The sequence below is a fragment of the Homarus americanus genome, unplaced genomic scaffold (genome assembly GCF_018991925.1).
Source record: "Homarus americanus isolate GMGI-L3 unplaced genomic scaffold, GMGI_Hamer_2.0 scaffold9514, whole genome shotgun sequence".
NCBI classification, from domain to species: Eukaryota; Metazoa; Arthropoda; class Malacostraca; order Decapoda; family Nephropidae; genus Homarus; species Homarus americanus.
In genome coordinates, this window is record NW_024728474.1 from 711551 (window position 1) to 735977 (window position 24427).

Consider the following 24427-nt stretch of genomic DNA (forward strand, 5'->3'; position numbering starts at 1 on the left):
TTTGCATTTTTAAATACTGTCACGTTTGTTTTCGATACGTTAGCGTTAAATGGTCCGCCTGTGTCAGTTACTAGCGCTCTTATCCACCCCATTAAATGTCCCCCCCCCCTCATCCTTGTAGAACCATCACCAAACACCTCAAGAGTGACGACGGCCGTGCTGAAGCAATGAGAAGCTCTCTTATGGACGGACAGACAGATAGACGTGCAGTAATTACAGATAAACATACAGACATCAGACAGACAGACAGACAGACAGACAGGCAGAAAGACAGACAGACAGATACACAGACACCAGACAAACAGAGCCACATAAGTTACACTGCACACCAGACTCTGCAACACTGTCCCGAATTTGGAGCAGTTCTGTGACTACAACAAAGGCGGACAACCACAGGAAGAGTGGGCCCTCGACCTAACCTAACCTACACTAAGCCATCGGAACAATACCGCAGTCCTAACGAGAGCCATTCCTAATTGGGCCTTATTCCAATGCCGACGAGTCCACGTAATCCTAATGGGTCAAGGTTAGGTTAGGTGAGGTGAATAAGGACAAAGTGCCAGTCTCACCTGTACCGTAACCTCCAGTACGGTTGTTATGTTACCTACTGAGAATGTATACAGGTTTGTTAATTAAATGAAAATGAGATTAAGAGAATTTGGTGTTGAGCCTCTCTGCTGTCGGATTTACATACAGACAGACACTGGCTAATTAAATTACACATACATACATACACATACACACACACACACACAAACACATACACACACATACACACACTAGCCGGGCAGGAGTGTAAATGGAGCCCAATACATCCCACAAAATTTATCGTTACCAGAATTACTCTCTTTTTTCAGACCAGTTCATAAAAACGTGAACACTTACCACTATTGGCTCGCTGAGGTAGTAGATTAAACCCCCACACGGCTTATTCGCATGCCCTATCATTTCCTGCTGGGGTGAATATAGTGGTAACCCTCCGTCTGTGTGTCCAAGCGTCCGTCCGTCCGTCCGTCCAGTAACGTTTTGGTTTGGTTAGGTATGGTTAAGTTAGGTTAGATTAGGTTAGGATTGGGGCCCATTAATGGTTGGAAATCATTATCATTGTAGTCCATTCGTAGTTGGATACATTAACACTGACACCCATTAACACAGCCACCCATTAGAACCGGCATATATTAGCTCAAGCACCTATAAGCTGAGGCACCTATTAGAACCGGCATCCATTAACAATGCCACCCATTAGAATCATCACCCATTAACACAGCCATCCACTATCACAGGGTACCCATTAGAACTTGGGATCATTCAAACAGTAATAATTCACACATGGACGCCTTGCTCACAGGGTTGTCAAAAAGCACTCGGCGAGGAACAGTAAATCAGTAACACATCAAAGATTCTCTGCACGCGCTGTGTTGTGTTAACTCAGGGAAGGTCCGAGCGGGCTGCTGCTTCCATATGGTTAGCGCATACCAACTGGGCTTGTAAATCACTGTTATTAAACCGTGTTACTAGGCAGCCAACACACACACACACACACACACACACACACACACACAGTACACAAAAAACTGGAGACAATTCTATTCATGACCAACTGACCAGTGTGAACTCATTGCACCTGACGTACACCAGCCAGTTAATCCCACAACACACTGGGGATGTTGTTGTTGCTCTCTGTATAGGGTTAGTGAATATGGGTCCAGCTCAAACGGACCCCAGGTGGTCAGTGGGCCCCAGTGATTAAGCTGACAACCAGGTGGTCAAATGGTGTCACTATAAATTAGATGGACTCCACTATGTCAGATGGGCCCCTGTAGGTCAGATGGGCCCCTGTAGGTCGGATGGACCCCTGTAGGTCGGATGGGCCCCTGTAGGTCAGGTGGGCCCCAGTTCTGATGAACCCTAACTTAACCTAACCATTACGATTGGACCCCTGACCTAATGGATGAGACCCTCGGTGGCCCCGAATCCTAATGTATTTACGTTCCAGTTATTAGGTTAAGGCAAGTTAGGTTAGTTCCCGGTAGTACTGGGTCAGCTAGGACTGGGTCAGCTAGGACTGGGTCAGCTAGGACTGGGTCAGCTAGGACTGGGTCACCATGTGAACGCGAAACAATATGTAAAGTAAGCGATATATCGTCGAAACGCTCATTACCCACACCGTACCCACACACTATCCACTCACACAACCCACATACACATCCACACACCATCCGACAAAAACCCCTCCACACTATTCTCACCCTATCCACAAACTCTACGCAGCCTACAATCTACCCACACACCATCCACATCCTATCCACATCCTACCCACATTCTATCCACACAAATCTCTATTCCTAAACGCCAAGTGGAAAATAAATAATGATGGTTTGATGGTAAAGAATAACTGTCTCACTAATAAATTTTTTCCCTCAATTTCCACAATTATTGGATTTTCGGTCCAGTGATAATTGAAGGTGATTATGGGAACGAAGTTTAATGGTGACTTTTCATTCAATGACCTTCTTTCATACCGAGTGATAGAAGTAGAGATTTTTTTTTATTTCGTTCTTTAGGAATAATAGATGGAAGAAATTATTAATGTGATAGAAGTGATAGAAATGGAACACGGGGAATAGAAGTGGACCGTTTGAGTGATAGAAGTGGAACACGGGGAATAGAAGTGGACCGTTTGAGTGACAGAAGTGGAACACGGGGAATAGAAGTGGACCGTTTGAGTGACAGAAGTGGAACATTTAACTGAAAGAAGTGACACATTACCCCACACTGAATTAATATACGAGTAAAAGAATTAAACCATTAACTTTTATCTATGGGAATGAGAGAAATGGAGCATTGTCTTATTTTAAAAAGGTGAAAACTGAAGGTAAAAGTCGCATTTATATTTTGACGTAAAGAAACAAACTGTGTGTGTGTGAGTGTACAATCATCACATGACCTGGACGAGGCCACCACCACCAATTATCTCGTTACTCCCCACACTGACTAGGGTCACAGTAGCTCAGTTTATAGCAGTTACAGTGGCTAGAGTGTGGAGCCCCAACTGACAAGAGCGAGTCCCGCGAAAATGATCTCTCATATACAAGAGAGTCATAACGTACACTACAGCAATTAAAACCAAACAAAGGAAGAGCTCCACAGTTTGTATCACTCACAACACTGACACACTGAGAGCGAATAAGGGATATAACCTCTTATATGTTCCCTCGTTGGTGTGTGACTTGTGTTCAAATCACCTTTAATATTAATATAATTTTAACGCTTGGGACTGTATGATAAACCATGTATTATATGAAAAGTTAGAGAGAGAGAGACTAATACTGTATACTGTCCTCCTCAGATGACATCAGCCAAGAAGATGACGTCCCGCCCCGCAGTACCGTCGGTGATGTCACTTGTGGTGTTGTGGACTACCTTACTCTACCTGCCAGGTGAGGCCAACTTGTGTAATGTACTCGGCACTGGCTTAATTACCCCCAGATCACAACACCTGCTTATCTCAGTCACACATTGTAACTAACATGTATTTCATCCATTAGTTTTAAGTTCATTCTACCAACTCATGCACGAGAGTTGTTTACTTTAGCTTGTAATGTTAAGTGTGTTGACTCAAGGTGTGAGGACTTAGCCAAGTAAATATTCTATAGACCCACACACACACACACACATTACTGCGTCACACCGTTACTGTGTCACACCCTCAACTGTGTCACACCTTCCACTGTACCACAACCTTTACTGTGTCATATCCTTACTATATCACACCTTGTACATTGTCACATCCTCTACTGTGTCCCACCTACTGTGTACACCCTCTAAAGTGTCACACCCTTACTGCGTCACACCCTTATTGTGTCACTCTCTTTACTGTGTCACACCCACCCACACCTTTACCACTTCACACGTTACCTGCAGCGGTACGAGGAAGTGGAGAAGGTGAGGTGATCAATATACCCTTGTGAGTCGCACTAGAGCATAACAATTAATTATATATGTGTTTGGTTCGTAAGTTGAGGTAATACGCGACAAAATACTGTCATTAGGGAACACCCCCCCCCCCCCAAGTGGTAAGTGTGCGCTATTGTCCTTTGACTTAATCTTTGACCTTTTATTATTATTATTATTATTATTATTATTATTATTATTATTATTATTATTATTATTATTATTATTATTATTATTACTATTATTATTATTAGCTAGTCAGTAGATGAGCCCCAGCAAGATTCCTTTCCTAATGGATTATAAGAAACAGGTCCGTGAGTCAGTCGGAGATATGTGAACGAATAGAAGTTTATTATGATCAACTTTGGTAAATGATAAGATCTTGTTCGTAGTTACAGTAGATAACAAATGCCCCCCAAACTTAGTATGTGATTGTAACTTCATTTAACAAGATTATCGTGAGCACAATTATAAAAGTCTCCCTCCATATTCAGGGAGTTATGGTCCGTTTTCTCTTTAAGGCGACAGGGGGAGGAGTCTAGACCCTCGTGAGATATTTCTTTAGACAACACAATTAACCAATGTAAACACAGTCGCCCTTACAGCGTATTACAACATACATTTTTACTTTAATGGAATAAACGCCAACACACGCGGGTAATTACCAGGCTGGGCTTACCATCAACTCTTAAAAGAACTGGGCGCGTCAATATAATCACAGGAGCAGTTTATACGGGTCTTTTGCCTTATGTATACAGCTGGTATATCGCCCCAGGCCTTATACGTCTGGCTCAAAATTGACATGGTCTCCTGTATGTTAGGATTGTAATTTTTGTATTTTTTTTAATATATAGTGTTGGTAGAGGCATGTTGAATGGAGGCCTTGTATATTCAGTGATATGTTTTAATGTACTGTGTGTGTATGTGTGTGTGTGTGTGTGTGTGTCTCACCATCACCTGACGCCCACCTGTTCCCTCTCTCTTAGGTTGTGTGTGGTCATGGTCACGGGCACCTCGTCACGTAGTGCCGCCACCCACCATCCCGGGGCCCACCCTCCCACCGGTGTTTGACCCACTCGTGCCCACCAACGTCACCGTCACCGCCTCCAAGACGGCCCTTCTCTCCTGCGTCGTCCACAACCTTGGCAATAACTCTGTAAGTGACACCAACTCTTATGACTGTCATCAATGTCTGACTGACTGACTGGCTGACTGACATGCACCCTCGTCACGCCTGAGTGACTGACACGACATACAACTTCATCAACAGCTCTGTAAGTGGGTTTGCAGCTCTATGAACGCCGACCCTGACTAACACACAACCTCGGAAACAAGTCAATATGCGAGTCAGCTCTAGGACCGTCTCTCCTCACTCATTAACCATGACGCTCTCCTGTGTCGCTCACCACCTTCGAGGCATGACGCTGTAGGTCCCAGAAGCACCAACATGCGCCACTTACAATGGGCCCTCACTCTAATCAAGGCTACGCTTTAATCCCAGTGGTTATAATGTTAGTTTAGATTAAATCAGATTAGGTAGGGAACTAATAGTAACCTACAGTAACCTCCTCCATCCATATTTGTCTCCTCCCTACAACTAATCTTTTCCTTGTTACCATCTTCCATTCTTCCTCCTTCTCTTCCTCTTCCTCTTCCTCTCTTTTTTTTCTCCTAGCTCCTCACCTCTTCTCCGTTCCTCCTCCTCCCTCTTCCTTCTTCCTCCTCCTCCTCTCTTTTCCTTCTTCTTCCTCCTCCTCTCTTTTCCTTCTTCCTCCTCCTCCTCCTCCTCCTCCTTCTTCCTCCTCCTACCCTTTCCTCCTCTTCCTCCTCTTCATTTCCCTTACTTCTCCTTCCTCTTCCTCATACTCGCAGAACGATTCGTTAGGGATTCCAGACAGGCGGGAACACGTCTGGGAATTATTTACAATTCCAGCTGGAATCCTGCTTCCTGTCCTGATCCCGGAGACTTGTTGTGTGTGTGTGTAGAGCTGCTGGTGGTGGTAGTGGTGCTAGTGGTAAGACTAGTAGTGGTGATGATGGTGGTAGGACTGGTAGCGGTGATAGGACTGATAGTAATGGTAGTGGTGGTAGTGGTGGTGGCAGGGCTGGTAGTAGTGGTGGTGGCAGGGCTGGTAGTAGTGGTGGTGGCAGGGCTGGTAGTGGTGGTGGAGACTGGTAGTGGTGATGGTGGTGGGAACTGGTAGTGGTGATGGTGGTAGGGACTGGTAGTGGTGATGGTGGTGGTAGGACTGGTGAGTGGTGATGGTGGTAGAACTGGTAGTGGTGATGATGGTGGTAGGACTGGTAGTGGTGATGATGGTGGGACTGGTAGTGGTGGTGGTGATAGTAGGACTGGTAGCGGTGATGGGACTGATGGTAATGGTAGTGGTGGTAGTGGTGGTGGCAGGGCTGGTAGTGAGTGGCATGGTAGTGGTGGTGGCAGGGGCTGGTAGTAGTGGTGGTGGCAGGGCTGGTAGTAGTGGTAGTGGCAGGGCTGGTAGTAGTGGTGGTGGCAGGGCTGGTAGTAGTGGTGGTGGCAGGGCTGGCTGGTGGCAGGTAGTAGTGGTGGTGGCAGGGCTGGTGGTAGTGGTGGTGGCAGGGCTGTAGTAGTAGTGTAGTGGTAGTGGCAGGGCTGTAGTAGTGTAGTGGCGGGCTGGTGTAGTGGTGGTGGCAGGGCTGGTAGTAGTAGTGGTGGCTGGTAGTAGGGCTGGTAGTAGTGGTGGTGGCAGGAGCTGGTAGTAGTGGTGGTGGCAGGGCTGGTAGTAGTGGTGGTGGCAGGGCTGGTAGTGGTGGTGGTGGCAGGGCTGGTAGTAGTGGTGGTGGCAGGGGCTGGTAGTAGTGGTAGTGGCAGGGCTGGTAGTAGTGGCAGGGCTGGTAGTAGTGGTGGTGGGGCTGGTAGTAGTGGTGTGGCAGGGCTGGTGTAGTAGTGGTAGCTGGTAGTGGCAGGGCTGGTAGTAGTAGTGGTGGCAGGGCTGGTAGTAGTGGTGTGGCAGGGCTGGTAGTAGTGGTAGTGGCAGGGCTGGTAGTAGTGGTAGTGGCAGGGCTGGAAGGGCTGGCCTTGTCTCCTTTAATGGACAATCATTGATCAACTCGTATACCATTTTCTTCGTTCAACAATGATGTTCGCCCACCTGGTGTCTCGCCTCACCTGTATACTGAGCCGAGGTGACTGTCTAACTTAACTGTCTACCGTCTAACATTATTTAGCTGTCTTCTACGTTTTAGTTTCCTATCATAGATGACTGACAGGTGTTGGCTATCTAATTCTACTGTTAACACATATTGGCAGCTCAGATGTTTATCATGGCTAACTGACAAGTGGAGGATCTCTGACTTGGCTGTGTACTGACGGGAGGTGAGACCGCCTAGTGAATGTTCCTTGTCTAACATAAATTAAATAATACGACAGGACTGTGTGTCATGACTGCCTGACAAGTATTGTTAATGTATAATAGGTGTTGAGAGCCTAACAGGTGTTGAGAGCCTAACAGGTGCTGAGAGCCTAACAGGTGCTGAGAGCCTAACAGGTGTTGAGAGCCTAACAGGTGTTGAGAGCCTAACAGGTGTTGAGAGCCTAACAGGTGCTGAGAGCCTAACAGGTGTTGAGAGCCTAACAGGTGCTGAGAGCCTAACAGGTGTTGAGAGCCTAACAGGTGCTGAGAACCTAACAGGTGCTGACTGAGAGCCTAACAGGGGCTGAGCCTAACAGCCTAACAGGGCTGAGAGCCTAACAGGTGTTGAGAGCCTAACAGGTGCTGAGAACCTAACAGGTGTTGAGAGCCTAACAGGTGCTGAGAGCCTAACAGGTGCTGAGAGCCTAACAGGTGTTGAGACCTAACAGGTGTTGAGAGCCCTAACAGGTGTTGAGAGCCTAACAGGTGTGAGAGCCTAACAGGTGTTGAGAGCCTAACAGGTGCTGAGGACCTAACAGGTGCTGAGAGCCTAACAGGGCTGAGAGCCTAACAGGGGCTGAGAGCCTAACAGGTGTTGAGAGCCTAACAGGTGTTGAGAGCCTAACAGGTGCTGAGAGCCTAACAGGTGTTGAGAGCCTAACAGGTGTTGAGAGCCTAACAGGTGTTGAGAGCCTAACAGGTGTTGAGAGCCTAACAGGTGTTGAGAGCCTAACAGGTGCTGCCTAACAGGTGTTGAGAGCCTAACAGGTGTTGAGAGCCTAACAGGTGTTGAGAGAGCCTAACAGGTGCTGAGAGCCTAACAGGTGTTGAGAGCCTAACAGGTGCTGAGAACCTAACAGGTGCTGAGAACCTAACAGGGCTGAGAGCCTAACAGGGGCTGAGAGCCTAACAGGTGTTGAGAGCCTAACAGGTGCTGAGAACCTAACAGGTGCTGAGAACCTAACAGGTGCTGAGAACCTAACAGGGCTGAGAGCCTAACAGGGGCTGAGAGCCTAACAGGGGCTGAGAGCCTAACAGGGGCTGATGTAAATATGAATTTAAAAATAAATAAGCAGTACAAAAAGTGTAAAAATTTTCCCAGGCGGCCAATGACGTCATTCAAGGTAGGGGGAAGGGAAAGGAAGCTGCCAGTCCCGTGTGATGTTAAAACATAATTCCAATTCTGTAATTGAAAGTCTCAGACAGTAGCGACAATTTATGTTAAATTCTTTAATGAAATAAAATAACTTAAATAATATTAATGAATTACAGTAATTTATTCATTAATTTTTTCACCAGTTGATCTCTGGCATCATCCTGGGTCGCTGCCACAGTTTAAGTAGAGATAACATGTACTGTATAATGTGAATAATGTATTGGTTTTTAGGTTAGGTTAGGTTAGGTTAGGTTAGGATTTCTAATGTACTGATAACTAACGGTATAAATTTATATTGTATAAAGTTACTAAAGAAATAAATTGACTTTTAAACATACTGAAGTAAAGTTATCTCATTCAGTTTCCACGAGACCCTTGTTACTCCAATGACGTCACGCCTCAACTCCAGGTATATAACGTTCACTTTTACTTCACAGATTTTACGTAACTAAAACAAAACACAACACTCCTAGTTATGAGGCACAAGTTGTGGTACAAGTAGGTGTGATTGTGACCTTATTAACAACATGCAGTACACCTATTGTCTTCCTGCAGGTGTAGTAAATAATGATTAAAGGAGACAGGTTACATAGGACCCAGTTTGGTTAGGTTAGGGCCTCCTAGCACTGGCCACACTACAGCTACTAAACTGGGTGATAGATGCCAGAAAACTGTATCGTGTGTACCTACAGGTGTGTTCTATGATATTTACAGGTGTGTTATATGATACTTAATGGTGTGTTCTCCTTACAGGTGTCGTGGATCAGACACAGGGACCTACACATACTGACGGTGGGACCTACCACCTACACAAGTGACTCAAGGTTCGCGGCGGTGCAGCATGCGGGAAAAGGCGACTGGATGTTGCGGCTACAATACGCCAGCCCGCGGGACTCGGGTCAGTACGACTGTCAAGTGTCCAGTACCCCGCCCACCGCCCGCACCACCCTCCTAACTGTTGTAGGTAAGTGCCACCCACCGCCCACACCACCCACTTTACTGTTGTAGGTAAGTGCCACCTACCGCCCACACCACCCACCTTTCTGATGTAGGCAAGTGCCGCCCACCATCCACACCACCCACCTTACTGTTGCAGGCAAGTGCCGCCCGCCGTCCACTCTCGACTACTCAGAGAACTATAGAACTATACTGCACTTAAGGGAGCCGCTAACTCACATTGACCTTGATCGTCGACGCTAAACCCGCAGCTATAGTGTTAAGTTACAGCCAGCACTGACCACATCACTCTAGTAACTTCATAAGAGTTAGTAAGAAACTAACTGAACTAAACACCGAGGAAACTATGTGTGGTGTTACAAGGTTCCTGAAGGAGGTGCTGTAGTGGTATTTAATCACGTGTGGGTTGTGTCCGTCGCCCCCGTGTCTTATTCTTCACGAGGACACAATACCCGGTGAAGAGGTCAGCGGATCTTCCTGAAACATTTGAGTCACTGACTTCCCCAACGAGTTTAAAGGAGTACTGAGGACGTTAGGGAATATATCGCATATCCGACTCCAGGTGAACACCAACTTGTGGAGGCCAGCAAGAATTAGGCTCTTGAAGAAAACAAACAAACATAAAAGTTTATAGGTGAAACGGAGAGATGACTTGGGGGTATAGGTTAGGTTAGGTTAGGTTAGGTTAAATACACCAGCATATTACGTCAACTTTGTTAAGATCAAAGACTGTTCCCTGTTCTTCCTACCTCTCACTACCTTCTCCCAGCCCCCTGACACTCTCCCTCATGTCTGCCAGCCTTCTTCCAGCCCCCTGACACTCTCCCTCATGTCTGCCAGCCTTCTCCCAGCCCCCTGACACTCTCCCTCATGTCTGCCAGCCTTCTCCCAGCCCCCTGACACTCTCCCTCATGTCTGCCAGCCTTCTTCCAGCCCCTGACACTCTCATGTCTGCCAGCCTTCTCCCCAGCCCCCTGACACTCTCCCTCATGTCTGCCAGCCTCCCAGCCCCCCTGACACTCTCTCCCTCATGGTCTGCCAGCCTCTCCCAGCCCCTGACACTTCATGTCTGCCAGCCTTCTTCCAGCCCCCCTGACATTCTCCCTCATGCCTGCCAGCCTCTCCCAGCCCCTGACACTCTCCCTCATGTCTGCCAGCCTTCTTCCAGCTCCCCTGACATTCTCCTCATGTCTGCCAGCCTTCTCCCAGCCCCCCGACACCTCCCTCCCCTCCCAGCCCCATAACGCCTTCGCTTCTCCCAGCCCCCCACAGCCATATTCCAGCCTCCCTAACGCCCCCAGCCTCTCTACCTAGTGTTATAGCTCAAACGAAGTGTCGTGGTGTTAGCAGCGGCCACAGTTATTGCTCCACTAAGTGATAGTATCAGCTGATGGCCAGAGCTAGTATAGTGTGTAAAAGTGTGTGTGTGTGTGTGTGTGTGTGTGTGTGTGTGTGTGTGTGTGTGTGTGTGTGTGTGTGTGTGTGTGTGTGTGTTTTATATTAGGTTAGGTTAACTTCCCTTCCAGTGAGAAAGCAAAAAGACAGCACAATGGGGAGAGAGTATGTGTAAGTATATGTGTTCCTGACAGAGACGAAGTTACATCCAGGTTCAGTAATAAGAAAGTTAGCCACGTTTGGGCCAGCTCATCGTGTCATGGTTCTAAATGTCATTAAGCTAACTTCTTAAAGGCAGCTGAACCTTGTGCCCCACTGTAGCCGTGGGGGGGGAGTCAGTGTATCCCAGACTGTCTATGTGTCTGTCTATGTGTCTGTTTCTGTCTGTCTGTCTGTCTGTCTGTCTGTCTCCCTCCCTCTAAAGCTATCCACCTATCCCTTTAAGAGTGCCGCTAAAACTTACTATTTACGCCAATACAGAACCACTAACACCTATACCACTCTATCCCCGTACAGAACCACAAGCCAAGATCCTACGGGCCCCAGACATCCACGTGGGGATTGGCTCACCCATCAACCTGACGTGTGTGGTACCTTACTCGCCAGAACCACCAGACTACCTACACTGGTACCACAAGGAACGGGTAAGTACCATTATATGTATACTTCAAAGGTTATCATTTGTAGCCACCATAAGTACCATTAGTTACTACCATTATCACAAGGTTAATGTCACTACCATATGTACCATGAATGTTACTATTACTATGGCAATACCGCTACCAGAGAGAGTAACACTACCATGCACTACCACCACCGAGTTAGTGTCACTACCATAACCATCACTAAGTTAACACAATCTGTCTGTCTGTCTGTCTGTCTGTCTCCTTCCCTCCAATTATCTATAATCAAAACAAACAGTAAATTTATTGAATTATCAGTATCTATTAAAATTGAGTTGCATGCAAGAAAAACACAATAAGTTTTTCTTAGTCTTATGGCGACAACACATGCGTGGGTGTTGTTATTGAGGTGTCAGGTGAGTGTGTCTTGCTTGTGATCTACAGTGTAATGGCACCAAACGTTTCTGATGGTCCGCCAGTGCATCGTGTTTATTTCCTTTTCCTGAGGCTTTGGTCCCACTATCCTCAAACACAGCCTGTGAGGTCACGTGTCCCCTGGGGTGGTTCTAAGGAGATGGATATAAGACGATGTACTTTAAGGGAGGGAGGAAAATTATGTACAGCCGCCAGCACAGGGGTCTTATAAATGACCGTGGCTGGGGGGGGACCTCTGAGCTCTTTCCAATCATCCCAAACTAACGTACACCATTGAGATCAGTTTGGTATTGACAATGATACAGTCAAATGATGTATTTAGAATTTAAAAAAATAATATATATGTAAGGCTAGTAGAATCATTAGTTTTTTTTAACTCAGTATGATAGTTTGGCGTCTTGGTGAGATTCGCTAATCCCCAGACCTGGACATAGAACTTATCGAAATCTTATCAAGTTTACCAATAACCTAACCTAACCTAAGCCAACCTAACCTAACCTAACTCTCAATTCTTTTGTTTAATAATTCCTGTCGGGCTTCGGGTCAGAGTCCGGGCTTTAATTTGGTGTGATCATGTTGAGTGATTATACTGCAGGCATCTGTGTCCTGCATCCCTCAGGCAGGAGAGTCATTAGCCTGATATGTGAGGTGCTATGTTGTGTGGCTGTTTGATACATGATGCTGTATGTAATTTCTAAGGTGACGGAACGAATGGGTTCCAGCTCCTATTAGTTCCTAACCTGACCTAACCTAACCTAACCTAACCTAATTTACCCATCAGAAATGTGGCCCAGGCCTTAAAGCCTCCAGTCCAGCCTTGCCTAAACAATAGGATTGGGGTTCATTAGGAGTGAGGTCCCTTAAAAATGGGACCCATTAGGAATGAGGACCCTTAAAAACTGGGGCCCCATAAAGGTCAAGGTGATGTTCCAAATACTTTAAGCTCCTTCAGGAATCATCATAATCCAAATTAATACACAAAAGTTAATCGTAATTGTACAGTACATAGAGGCGGTGACGCGGCCCCCTGAAGCACTCACACTGTCGTTGGTTCAGGGGGTCTGGCCACCACCTCCTGGACTAATAAAGGAAGATTGATGATGACTGATGATGTTTAATGATGCAACTCAGTGTTTTATTAAAATATCGATGTTACACTTGTTATTGTTCGAAGCTTCGTTACACTTGTTATTGTTCAAAGCTTCGTTACACCTGGTATTGTTCAAAGCTTCGTTACACCTGGTATTGTTCAAAGCTTCGTTACACCTGGTATTGTTCAAAGCTTCGTTACACCTGGTATTGTTCAAAGCTTCGAAAAAACTGACCCGTAGTCCCTGATCTCACATTGTTATAAAAAAAAGAAGAAAAAAAATGACAGTAATTTATTGCTAGAAAACCGTAAATTTCCACGGGCGAAAACCGTTACCCATTTTTACGGTTACTTACCCGTTTTTCCCTTAACATTTACGATAAGGCGCCGGTAAATAATGGACTTAAAAAAAAACAATAGAATTTACACAAAGGAGACTGTTAAATTTACGGTTTTAGGCTGTACTGTGACCGTCAATTTTAACATTTGTTTTAACAGTGCTGCAGTTAACCCGTCACTAAACATCGTGCACCTAATTCTACTTATTTACCGACAACTATCACTGTTAAACCAAGTAATATCAGTTTTAGTTAAGATTAAATCGAATGATTGAAATCCAGTGTTAGGGCGCAAGGCAGTGATTGGAGTATAACCCTTGACCTTTGTTGACCTATGGATCTGAGTAGTGAGAAGTGGTGTCGATCAATCTGGTGTTATAGAAAACGTCGTATGGAAATGGAAACGAAATATGACGGACGAACGAACGAACGGGCAGACAGGCACACGTAAACATAACACAGACACACTAAGAAGACAAATCCTTTCGGTTGTGGCAGCATAATGAGGAATAAATTCGACAAAGAGTTCGTCGTCATTGGCTGCATTAAACCAGACTCTCCCCCCAAAAACCCACAGAATGATAAAACCTCACAAGTAAAACACAAGAGAAAGTTGAGGTGAGCGAGGATGGCTTGTAGAGTACTCCAGTATAATAACAGTGGTGCTGATGGTTGAAGATTCTAGCTGGGTGGATGAGAATGATTATATTAGCTCCAGTGAGTTTTGTTCCTACTTTGTGTATTGATGAATGAGGTATGATAAAAGAATAACACGTTTAAATCCAGTAGCCATATCCCCTCCATACCCCCCACCTGAAGAGAGAAAGAGCAGTGAGTTATCCAACCAATCGCAACTGGCATTACTGCTGTCCCAGGATTATTTGCCTGCTGATTGGACAGCCTACCAATGCGCTACTGTTGGGTTAGGTCCACGTACTATCAGGCGGGAGTGCCACCTATACAGTATTACCTGTACCTCTATCGTCACACCTGACTGTACATAAGCCTAGGAATCCAACAGTCGAGGGAACTGGAGGAGAAAGTGAGAGAGAAATATATGTTGGGGGGAAATAAGCAAGATGAAATAAAGCAAACATGGAGGATACTGATTAACAGAGGCTTCAGAGAGGTCATATCACTGTGTCCATATACAAACATCTCCTACCATAGTATTTCCAAGGTCATCTGATAAGGTTAGGATTGGTTGGGGCCCGTAAGATTGGGGGCCAATCAGGAGTAGGTCACAGTAGGAATGGGGCTCACTTGTCCTCCAATCATCAGTATGTGCGTTGTATGCCGGTGTGTTTGTCAACAACTTTAAATTAATGAGTGGTAAATATAGCACCAGTGTACACACGACCAAGGCATTAAATATAATATATATATATATATATATATATATATATATATATATATATATATATATATATATATATATATATATATATATATATATATATATATATATATACACGACTACCTCCCAACACCTGATAAATGGCTGGTAAAAGGCAGACCATTAATATTTTAACACACTCTCTCTCTCTCTCTCTCTCTCTCTCTCTCTCTCTCTCTCTCTCTCTCTCTCTCTCTCTCTCTCTCTCTCTCTCTCTCTCTCTCTCTCTCTCTCTCTCTCTCTCTCTCTCTCTCATTCTTTCTGGTTTCCTCTTTTCTGCCTCACCTGTACAGTGTATAGGCGGGTCTCACACAGGTGGACGGGGGGGGGTGACAGGTAGACAAACAAGGGGTGAGACTAATGGTCGATCCTGGGGACAAATTATTAGCTACCTTGATATATTACCTTCCTCCGGTCGATGGTGGCCACTTGTTACCAGTATGGCCATATTATATTCCCCCTAGTGGCCATGTGTTACTAGTGTGGCCATATTATATTCCCCCTAGTGGCCATGTGTTACTAGTATGGCCATGATATTTTCCCTAGTGGCTATTTGCTACTAGTGTGGCAATTGATATAATCCCATAGAGGCCACCAGTGTGGCCATGATATAATCCTCTGTTGGCCTCCTGCTGTTGTCAGTATGGCCAATATGATAATGTTGGGCTCCTATGAAGACAGCTAGGCTCCTATCTAATGAGAGCTGGGTTCCTATCTAATGACACCTGACAAGTAAGGCCACTATGATAAGCCACGTCAACACACAGCTACTCCAGGTATAAAGAGGACACACACACACACACACACACACACACTCATCATGGGTTCTCAGGTCCCGCTCCAGCAAAAGATAAATCCTATTAGGGTAAGTTTGGAGAGAAAATTGACCAACTTTCGCACTGTTCTTGCGGAAAGTAAACGTCGTCTGGGAGGAGGAAAGAAAAAGAATGAAAGTTCGAGCCTTCAAGACTTCTCACAAGGTTTAACAAGTTTTATGATGGCGTTTGCTGCGGCCTCCTGAAGTAAGGGCGAGATTCTTTAAACCCAAATATCAAAGTTAATCTTCCTAACTCTATTTGGAGATTAAATTAGATTAGACTGTCAAATTTAGGTCAAGGGTAAATAATGAGAGATTAGCTTAGATTTGGTTTGGTTACGTTAAGGCAGGTTAGGTTAAGGGCAGATAAGGATAAGTTAGTTTAGATTAAGTTAGGAGTACTTCAGGTTAGGTTAGGTTCCGGGTGTGGCTGTGAGTGCCTCTAGCTTGAGGTCATTAGGCCATCACCATCTGACTGTCTCCTATTGGACGAGCTTAACACTAAACAATGCAGAAATTGGCAAGATATTTATTACATTATTCGTTGTGCGCAAACAGAGAAAAAACCCTCAATATAGCGATACAAAATAGGGTCCTTCTCGGGGGCAGGATTGGTCGGCCGGTCAATGTATAAATTAAGCCATGTATCCAATATACACCGTAAAAGTTTAGATTAAACCACACAACTGATCACAGCTAGAGTGTTGCAGCAAACCATTTTCAGCATTAGACAGGATTGGCACTAAACTCTGGAATTTCGTTTGTAAACCCAATCTTTTACAGGTCTTCAAAACACACACACACACACACACACACACACACACACACACACACACACACACACACACACACACACACACACACACACACACACACACACACACACACATACACACACACACACACACACACACACACACACACACACACACACACACACACACACACACACACACACACACACACACACACACACACACACACACTCAGTTTCCAAATTGTTTCGGTTTGTCGATATGGAAAGATCTTTTTCCCAAGGTAAAAATGAAACAATATACAATAAACTATTTTCCTAAACGTTCTAACCTAAACTAAATTCTCATGTATATATTTCCAAGGTCAGAAGGAAACAATTTTCATTTAAGTATTTTCCTAAACTTTTTATACCAAACTATAACAACCTAAATACTTTGCATGGATAAACAGGAAACAATCTTCACTAAAACATTACCATAACTTTTCTACCCAGACTAAAATATCTCGTTATATTTTTTTTTTTCATATTATAGTCGGCGGCAGATGGTTGGTACTAAAACACGGAAGCTCTGCCTGGCAACTTTTATGTGTGTATAAACTGGGATATCGGCGCTAGACACGGGTCCGCTACACCCCTTGTAAACCTCACCATGCTTGACACATTCACTGAACCCTCGACACACACCAGCGTCGCTCAGTCGTTTTAAGAGGCTGTTGGTTCCCCGGTACAATATATTAGTGAGTCCAATGGCCCACCAGTGACTGTTCGATCAATAAGGTGGAGTGTTAGTGACTATTTATAACTAGCTGCCTGTCGCCTCTTACTGGTGAGTGCAGGGTGGTAATGTGGCGGTGTGTTTTGTGGTGTGGTAGTGTGGTGGATGGTGTGGTGGTGTGTTTTGTGGTGTAACAATGGGTAGGTGGTGTAGTAGTGTGGTGGTGTGGTAGTGTGGTGTGGTAATGTGGTGGTGGGTGGTGTGGTGGTGTGTTTTGTGGTGTAACAATGGGTAGGTGGTGTAGTAGTGTGGTGGTGTGGTTGTGTGGTGTGGTAGTGTGGTAGGTGGTATGGTAGGTGGTGTAGTAGTGTGATAGGTGGTGTGGTAGTGTCGTCATCGTACTCGTCTTCATCGTCCATATTATCGTCTTCGTCAAAATCATCTACGTCGTCGCCTTCGTCATCCGTAACATATTTGGCGTGTAGCTCAGTTGTCCTGTTAAATAGACGAGAATTTACACCCCTACCCCCACACACACACCCACCCCACACACCCCACACACCCCACCACACACCCCACCCCACACCTCCACCCCCACACACCCCCACCCACCCCCCTCCCACCCACACACCCCACCCCCCACCTCCCACCCCACCCCTACCCACCCTCCCACCCCCCACCCCCCACCTCCCACCCACCCCCAGACACCCTACCTGTTACCTTACACCGTGGCGTGCCTCAGGTAATTACAGGTAGTGTTATTCTTATCAGCGTTTAAATTATAGACGATTTCATTTTATTTATTAAAGGTGTAATGAGCCTCGGGTGCTGACGTAACTCCCAGCGACCTGTTTAAAGGGAAGAAAAATACAAGAAATTTATAACCCGAACCCGGAACTAAGGCCGAATTGTTAAACTAAATCCAATAATAATAATAATAATAATAATAATAATAATAATAATAATATAGTAATAGTAATAGTAATAATAATAATAATAATAATAATAATAATAATAATAATAATAATATAGTAATAGTAATAGTAATAATAATAATAATAATAACTGCTGGTATGTAATTACAAGACACCCGATAACGTAATAACTTTGTAGTTATTTATATGATGTATTGATGGCAGTCTTGTGATCCCTCCCTCCGTCTGACCTATTACACCACACGTCTTGTAATATAATGTGACAGTAGTGACCATACACACGCACAGTATCACACGAGCAAGACAGCCAGACGAGGCGGTATATGGTCCATCACGTAACTCATAACAATCTTGCGGAGTATCAGGGGACCCGCTCGCGTCTGTCAGCGGCCCCTCCCTACTGGAACATAACACTATCAGAACTGGAACCCAATTGACCTCTCTGAAACCCACTGAAACTTTAGCTAATTAGAACTGGAATGCACTGGAATTTGAGTTACTTAGAATCTACAGCCACTGGGATATGACATAATCACAGCTGGAACCTATTTGACACTAGAACCTGGAACCTATTTGACACTGGAACCTGGAACCTCTTCTTGACTCTTTATTTTTCTCTGTCCACAGATGGTGAGGGAGGACAGGGTGCGCGTGTGGGTCAGGACTCAGCTGGCTAGTCGGAGTGTGAGCCAGCTGGTGGTGAAGGAGGCAGCACCTGGAGACTCGGGCGTCTACACCTGCAGTCCCGCCCACTCCCGCGAGCACTCCATCACCGTGCACGTCCTCACAGGTGGGTGTAGTGTGGAGATGGGTGGGTGTAGTGGGTGGGTGGGTGGGTGTAGTGGGTGAGTGAGTGTAGTGGGTAGGTAGTCTCTCAAAAGTTAAAATATAATGGTAAAATCTAGTAGGGGCCCATTAGAATTAGGGCCCACTTGGAATAGGGGGCCTATGAGGACTGGGGCCCGTTAGGATTGAGGCCCACCTGAGCTACAGTCAATAAAGCACGGGTGGAGGTTTACAGTGAGGGAGAGATATTGGTGATCTTGCTGGCGACCCCAAGACAAGTCAATACCCTGAAGCTTCCTGCCTACCTGACCACAGTTCACCAGACTTGCCGAGAGAGCATTTGTTTTGGTCAAGTTAGAATATTTTAGGGAAAGGTTAGGTTAGTTTAAGTTAAGTTGGGCTAATTTAGGTTAGGTTAGGTTAGGATCTCTTAGCAATGAGGCCATTTAACGTGAAGGTTCTTACACCTCTCTCGTCGTGACATCCTCTACATTAAGGCCACTTCCTCCCCCTACAGGAGAATACCCGGCAGCGATGCAGGGAGGGTCGTCGGTGAGGTACGCAGGCCGCAACGTGTGGGCTCTCCTCCTGACCGTTGTTGTCCTCACCACACTGTCCAGCCCGCTCCTAGTACCCTATTTTTATATGTAAATAAACATGTTTTGCAGAAATAATGGTGAGTGTTTTTATCCTACCGTGAGTCATAATTTACTTAGAAAAAAAAACAATTTAAAACAAAGGAGGAAGAGCTAATGATAATGAGCTTCAAGTCATAACTACTGGAAGTCACCACAGAGGAACCATCCAGCCTGGTACACCCACATCACATTCACTTGTATCTCGTCGTGTGTAATTCCATCAAAAAATTCTTTTACGAATTGCTTTTTACCGGCTTAAGATTACAGCCAGACAACTTTTGATCTCAAACAATCTTTATTACAGAGAGGAAGACAGACAGACAAACAAATCGATTGACCTATCCCTCGCCCCTGACCTGGGAAAAGAAATAAGGTACAGATATTCCCATTTGGCAACATTGTCTTATAGGGTTCCCTTACTGCCGGGGTTACTCGAACAAAACCGAGACTTTGAGTTTCATAATTACCGCTCGCAAATAAACCTTTAAACACGAGCAAAAAAGGACTCATAACAATATAAAACTTGGTCTTTCATTTTAAACATGGTAAAATATCTTTGTTGGATATGGTTGTGAAAAATGCCTTTATGATCAGAGGAAAAAAGAGGGAAGAAATCCTGGAATTAGAAAATGCTTAAAGTGTGAGAAATGTGAATTTATAAAGACGAGTTGTAATTCCCATACTACTGGTGAATCATAAGTCACCCCTCACTATACCACTGATCTGTGACAGCCAACTCAAGTCCAACATTTAATCTACTGTTGTTAGTAAGGACCTGAACCGAACCGAACCTAACCTAACCTAACCTAACCATGGGTATGTTGATTTTATTCTGCCACATGCGTATTAGAGATCAAATTGGCATCGTATGTATGAGTTGGTCGTTTATACTGAACATAGACAAGGGTATACCAAATCATAGCAAAATCCTGACTTAGTAATATCAGACCAAAGAAATATCCGATCAATGCAGTAACCAACCGCAGCAATATCCGAACTTAGTAATATCCGTCCACAGCAAAAAAAAAAAAATATTCACACGGAGGATCTTCTCGGAACACACACACACACACACACACACACACACACACACACACACACACACACACACACTGAGAATAACAATTTGAATTCAACCATTTATTTTAAGGCTTTAAACCTAGACCCATGTCACTGAGAGCCTTCTATTACAAGATGATTTCGAGACAGACTTTAACCCACTACACCGAATTTCCTTTCTTCAAACACGAACCTTGAGCCAGATTATAGTTTCTTTTCTTAAACCTATTCTTGCATGACGATTCTTTTGCTGATCTTTTGGTTTTGTTTACCACTACTGTAAGCCTCGATCTCTCAACTACGGCTCCTGACTGTCAGCTGTGACGTCATGATTGTTGAGTATATATGGTATGACCTATATCCCATGTCAGTCTTTATTCCTGCTGCCAGAGAAATCCAGAAATCCTCTTATCAATGTTGCAGGTCTGATGTTTAGGTCACGAGAGATCCTCAACAATGCCTTGGACTTAGTTGGACATCACCCACCGATCCAGTACGACCCCTCACGATCTTTATAATTATGACAGGTAAGTCCCTCGTAGCCGCACAACGACTCTGATACGACTATAAAGGTAATAATTTTTTGGGACATAAAGAATTTGTTCATGACGACTCCAAGACTTCATGTAACTCTTTTATTACGACTACGATTTCTTGTATCTTTTTTGGACGACTCCACGACTTTTGTGATATTTATTCTTAATCATAGGACGACCTCAGGGAACGACGACATAAACACTCATCTCGGGAGCTTAAACGACCTCTAGGGTGTAGGTGGAGGAGCATTGATCTCTACATTAACATAAGAAGCTTAAAACGACCTCTAGGGTGTAGGTGGAGGAGCATTCATAAGAGCTTAAACGACCTCTAGGGAAGGAGGGAGGAGGGAGGTGAGGAGGACTTCTACACTCATCCAGGAAAGGGGGGGGGCAAGCCTAGTCAATGTTCTCCGTGGGGCCTCAGGATCCATCCCACTGTATATATACACAACAACTAATTGCGACACAAAGTCCTCTCATTGTGGAAAGTTTTACGGTAAGGGGAACTTTGTGTGTGCGTGTGTGTGTGTGTGTGTTTTAGTTCACTCAGGCTAGGGTTGGGTGGGGTTGGAGTGGGGTGGGGTTGAGTGTGGGTGGGGTTGAGTGTGAGTGTGGGTGGGGTTGAGTGGGAGTGGGGTGGGGTTAAGTGGGAGTGGGGTGGGGGTTGAGTGGGAGTGGGGTCAACTATAAATTCAGGCCGATTTCACCTTCCGCCGTGTAAATAAACCCAAACCTGGGAACACGTTGGCCTGTGATCCTCTTACCAGTACACCAACACCGCCGCTCAACGTATGCACACCCCACATGGTTTTGCCCTGAAATAGAAAAATCCCAGAGAACAGGTGGTGTCGGGCCCCGCGGTACACAGGTGAGCGGATGTGACAGAGTCGTGATTAATACGTCATATTAATACCTCTATACAGTGTAACCTCTATATAATGGACTTCTCTCTCCAAATATACCGTTAGATGGGGAGTGGGGGTTCACATTTAACGGGCCCTCAATATAACGAACTTTCCTCTCCATAGTCTGTTAAAATACAAGTTTTATTGTTTAGTGAAAATAACAAAAACCTCGGATGATTAGATTCCTCATCATATTTTATCTGATGATTATGCACCTAGCCTAATATAATCTAACCCAATGTAACCTAATCTAACCTAACCTATCCCTCAACTAATCCAACTAATCCATCCCTAACCTAACCTCTCCCTTAACTAATCCATCCCTAACCTAACCTCTCCCTTAACTAATCCATCCCTAACCTAACCTCTCCCTTAACTAATCCATCCCTAACCTAACCCGAGCACGTCTACAGTATACCGGACCTGATTGACGACTGTATCAGAAAACAAAATTCGTGAAAATGGAAATAACTTTTTTTTAATATTCGTCAGTTCAAAATTTCAATAGAAGTCAATGAAAACTTGACTATCGATTTTTTCAAGTGACTGTAGTAAGATTGTGTGACCTGCAGGAAGGCTGTGTGTCCTGTAAGAGGGTTGTGTGACCTGTAGGTATGTTGTGACCTCTTGTGATTCCTCTTGTCCTTCAGTGACTTCCCTTGACCTTTCTTAACCTCTTGTGACCTATCGTGACTTCTCCTGACCCCTTCTTGACATCTAATTAAGGGACCTGACGGGACTGTGTGACCTGTGGTAATGAGTCAGAGTTGCGTGACCTGTTATGACCCCGCCTTGTCGCTGTGTTTCTGGGGGTAACACGGCGTGACAGGTCGTGACGTGTGTTGAAGCTGCGTGACCTGTACTGACCTGTCCTGAGGCTGAATGATGCATCCTTTTTCAGGTAAAAATGTCATTATATGAATGATGCATCCTTTTTCAGGTAAAAATGTCATTATATGAGAGAGAGAGAGAGACCTTACTAGTCTTAATACAAACACGGTTTATCTGGTGAAGCACTGGAGCCACACCATCACTTACTATACAACATACGAATCTATACACACACACACATTGCAGAAAGTACAGTATACATTACGGTAGGAGGAACCATCTCTCTCAAGGTAGGAACGATATACAGTATTTGAGAGGAAGAGTGAGGAGAGTATCTAAGTGCCGTTGCTACCCGAGACGTCGATATATCTTACTCACGAGGCGGACCACGTACCTGATTCTTGCAAGGGGGAATACTGTAGTCTCTCCACTTATTGTGTTATACCTATAGTACCACCACCACAACAACACCTACAGCACCATAACACCACCACAACACCTACAGCACCATAACAACACCTACAACACCATAACACCACCACAACACCTACAGCACCATAACACCTGCAGCACCACGTAGCACCTGAGAGTTGGTCCCACTACCTGGAACATGTAAGGTGTTCTCAGAGGGTCCCTTGTGGCCACTAACACACAAGCTTTTTCCCTGTGATCGCTCCTCGCCTCCAGGGGCCGTCAAGATCGAGTGAAAGTCGAGAATTTGTACTCATGTCACTTGAGTTTGTTTTTTCTCAACAGGTGTGAGAGTAAAGTGAATATTATCCTTCATTGATTGTTTTATGTATGGTGAGTGTGTGGTGAGAGACAGTATGGTGAGAGAGAGTGTGGTGAGAGAGACAGTGTTGTGGTGAGAAAGACCATTTGTCGAGTTCTGATACACTTTTATTCCATATAATTTTGTCTACTACACTATGGAGAATGACAATCTCTCTCTCTCTCTCTCTCTCTCTCTCTCTCTCTCTCTCTCTCTCTCTCTCTCTCTCTCTCTCAACACCCGAGATGCTCTTTCCTTCAGACAACGCTATTATGCAGTAAAACACCAGTACCACTGTCTGCCTCACTCCCTCCAGAGACTAACCTTAAGAAAAAAGTAAAACGGAAGGCCGAGCAGATCACTCAATCGGTACTCGAGGGAGCTGCCTTTCCTAACACCTGTGACCTTTACCTTTAACCACTCCACCTCGACCTTTTAACCCACTGCAGCTTCAGGAGGTGATGGGATGAAGACGCTTGCCACGTCATAACACTACAGCGACATTTCTTATGAGATGTGAAGCTTGAAACAAAAAATTCGGGGTCATGATTTTTTTAACCTTTTGACCTTCCTGGCAGAAAATAATTTAGCCATGTTTGAACAGTAATTCTCTTATTATAGATTACTACTTATGGTGATTATATACAGAACTAGATTATTAAAGTAAGTAGATGCTACGTTCTTAGTTCACACTTAAGTATCCTTCCTTCCTTCCTTCCCCTCCTCTTCCTCCTTCCCCTTCTCCACCTATTCTTCCTTCCTCCCCCCCTCTTCCTCCTTCCCCTTCTCCTCCTCTTCTTCCTTCCTCCTTCCTCTCTTCAGCTCCCTCTTCCTCTCCTCGTGTTTCTCCAGTAGATTTATCCTTAACGTGGGAAGTTGTTACCTTACTGTGGGAGTACCTCACACTGCCCTACCTCACCCTATGACACACACACAC

The 24427-nt window shown here is 44.9% G+C and overlaps 1 protein-coding gene across 2 annotated transcripts in view; it reads left to right on the forward strand.

Annotated features, from left to right (window-relative positions):
- LOC121866102 (hemicentin-1-like) overlaps positions 1-19420 on the forward strand; it is a 58052-nt gene extending 38632 nt beyond the window's left edge. Inside the window, exons 2-8 of one of the 2 annotated variants that reach the window (XM_042365698.1) lie at positions 3350-3440; positions 4941-5110; positions 8864-8911; positions 9256-9466; positions 11371-11498; positions 18588-18750; positions 19264-19420. In XM_042365698.1, coding sequence (XP_042221632.1) covers positions 3350-3440; positions 4941-5110; positions 8864-8911; positions 9256-9466; positions 11371-11498; positions 18588-18750; positions 19264-19397 — 945 coding nt within the window. In that variant the 3' untranslated portion in view covers positions 19398-19420. The remainder of the gene's footprint in view (positions 1-3349; positions 3441-4940; positions 5111-8863; positions 8912-9255; positions 9467-11370; positions 11499-18587; positions 18751-19263) is intronic. The other variant, XM_042365699.1, reaches the window with a different exon arrangement.
- The last annotated feature ends 5007 nt before the right edge of the window (positions 19421-24427 follow it).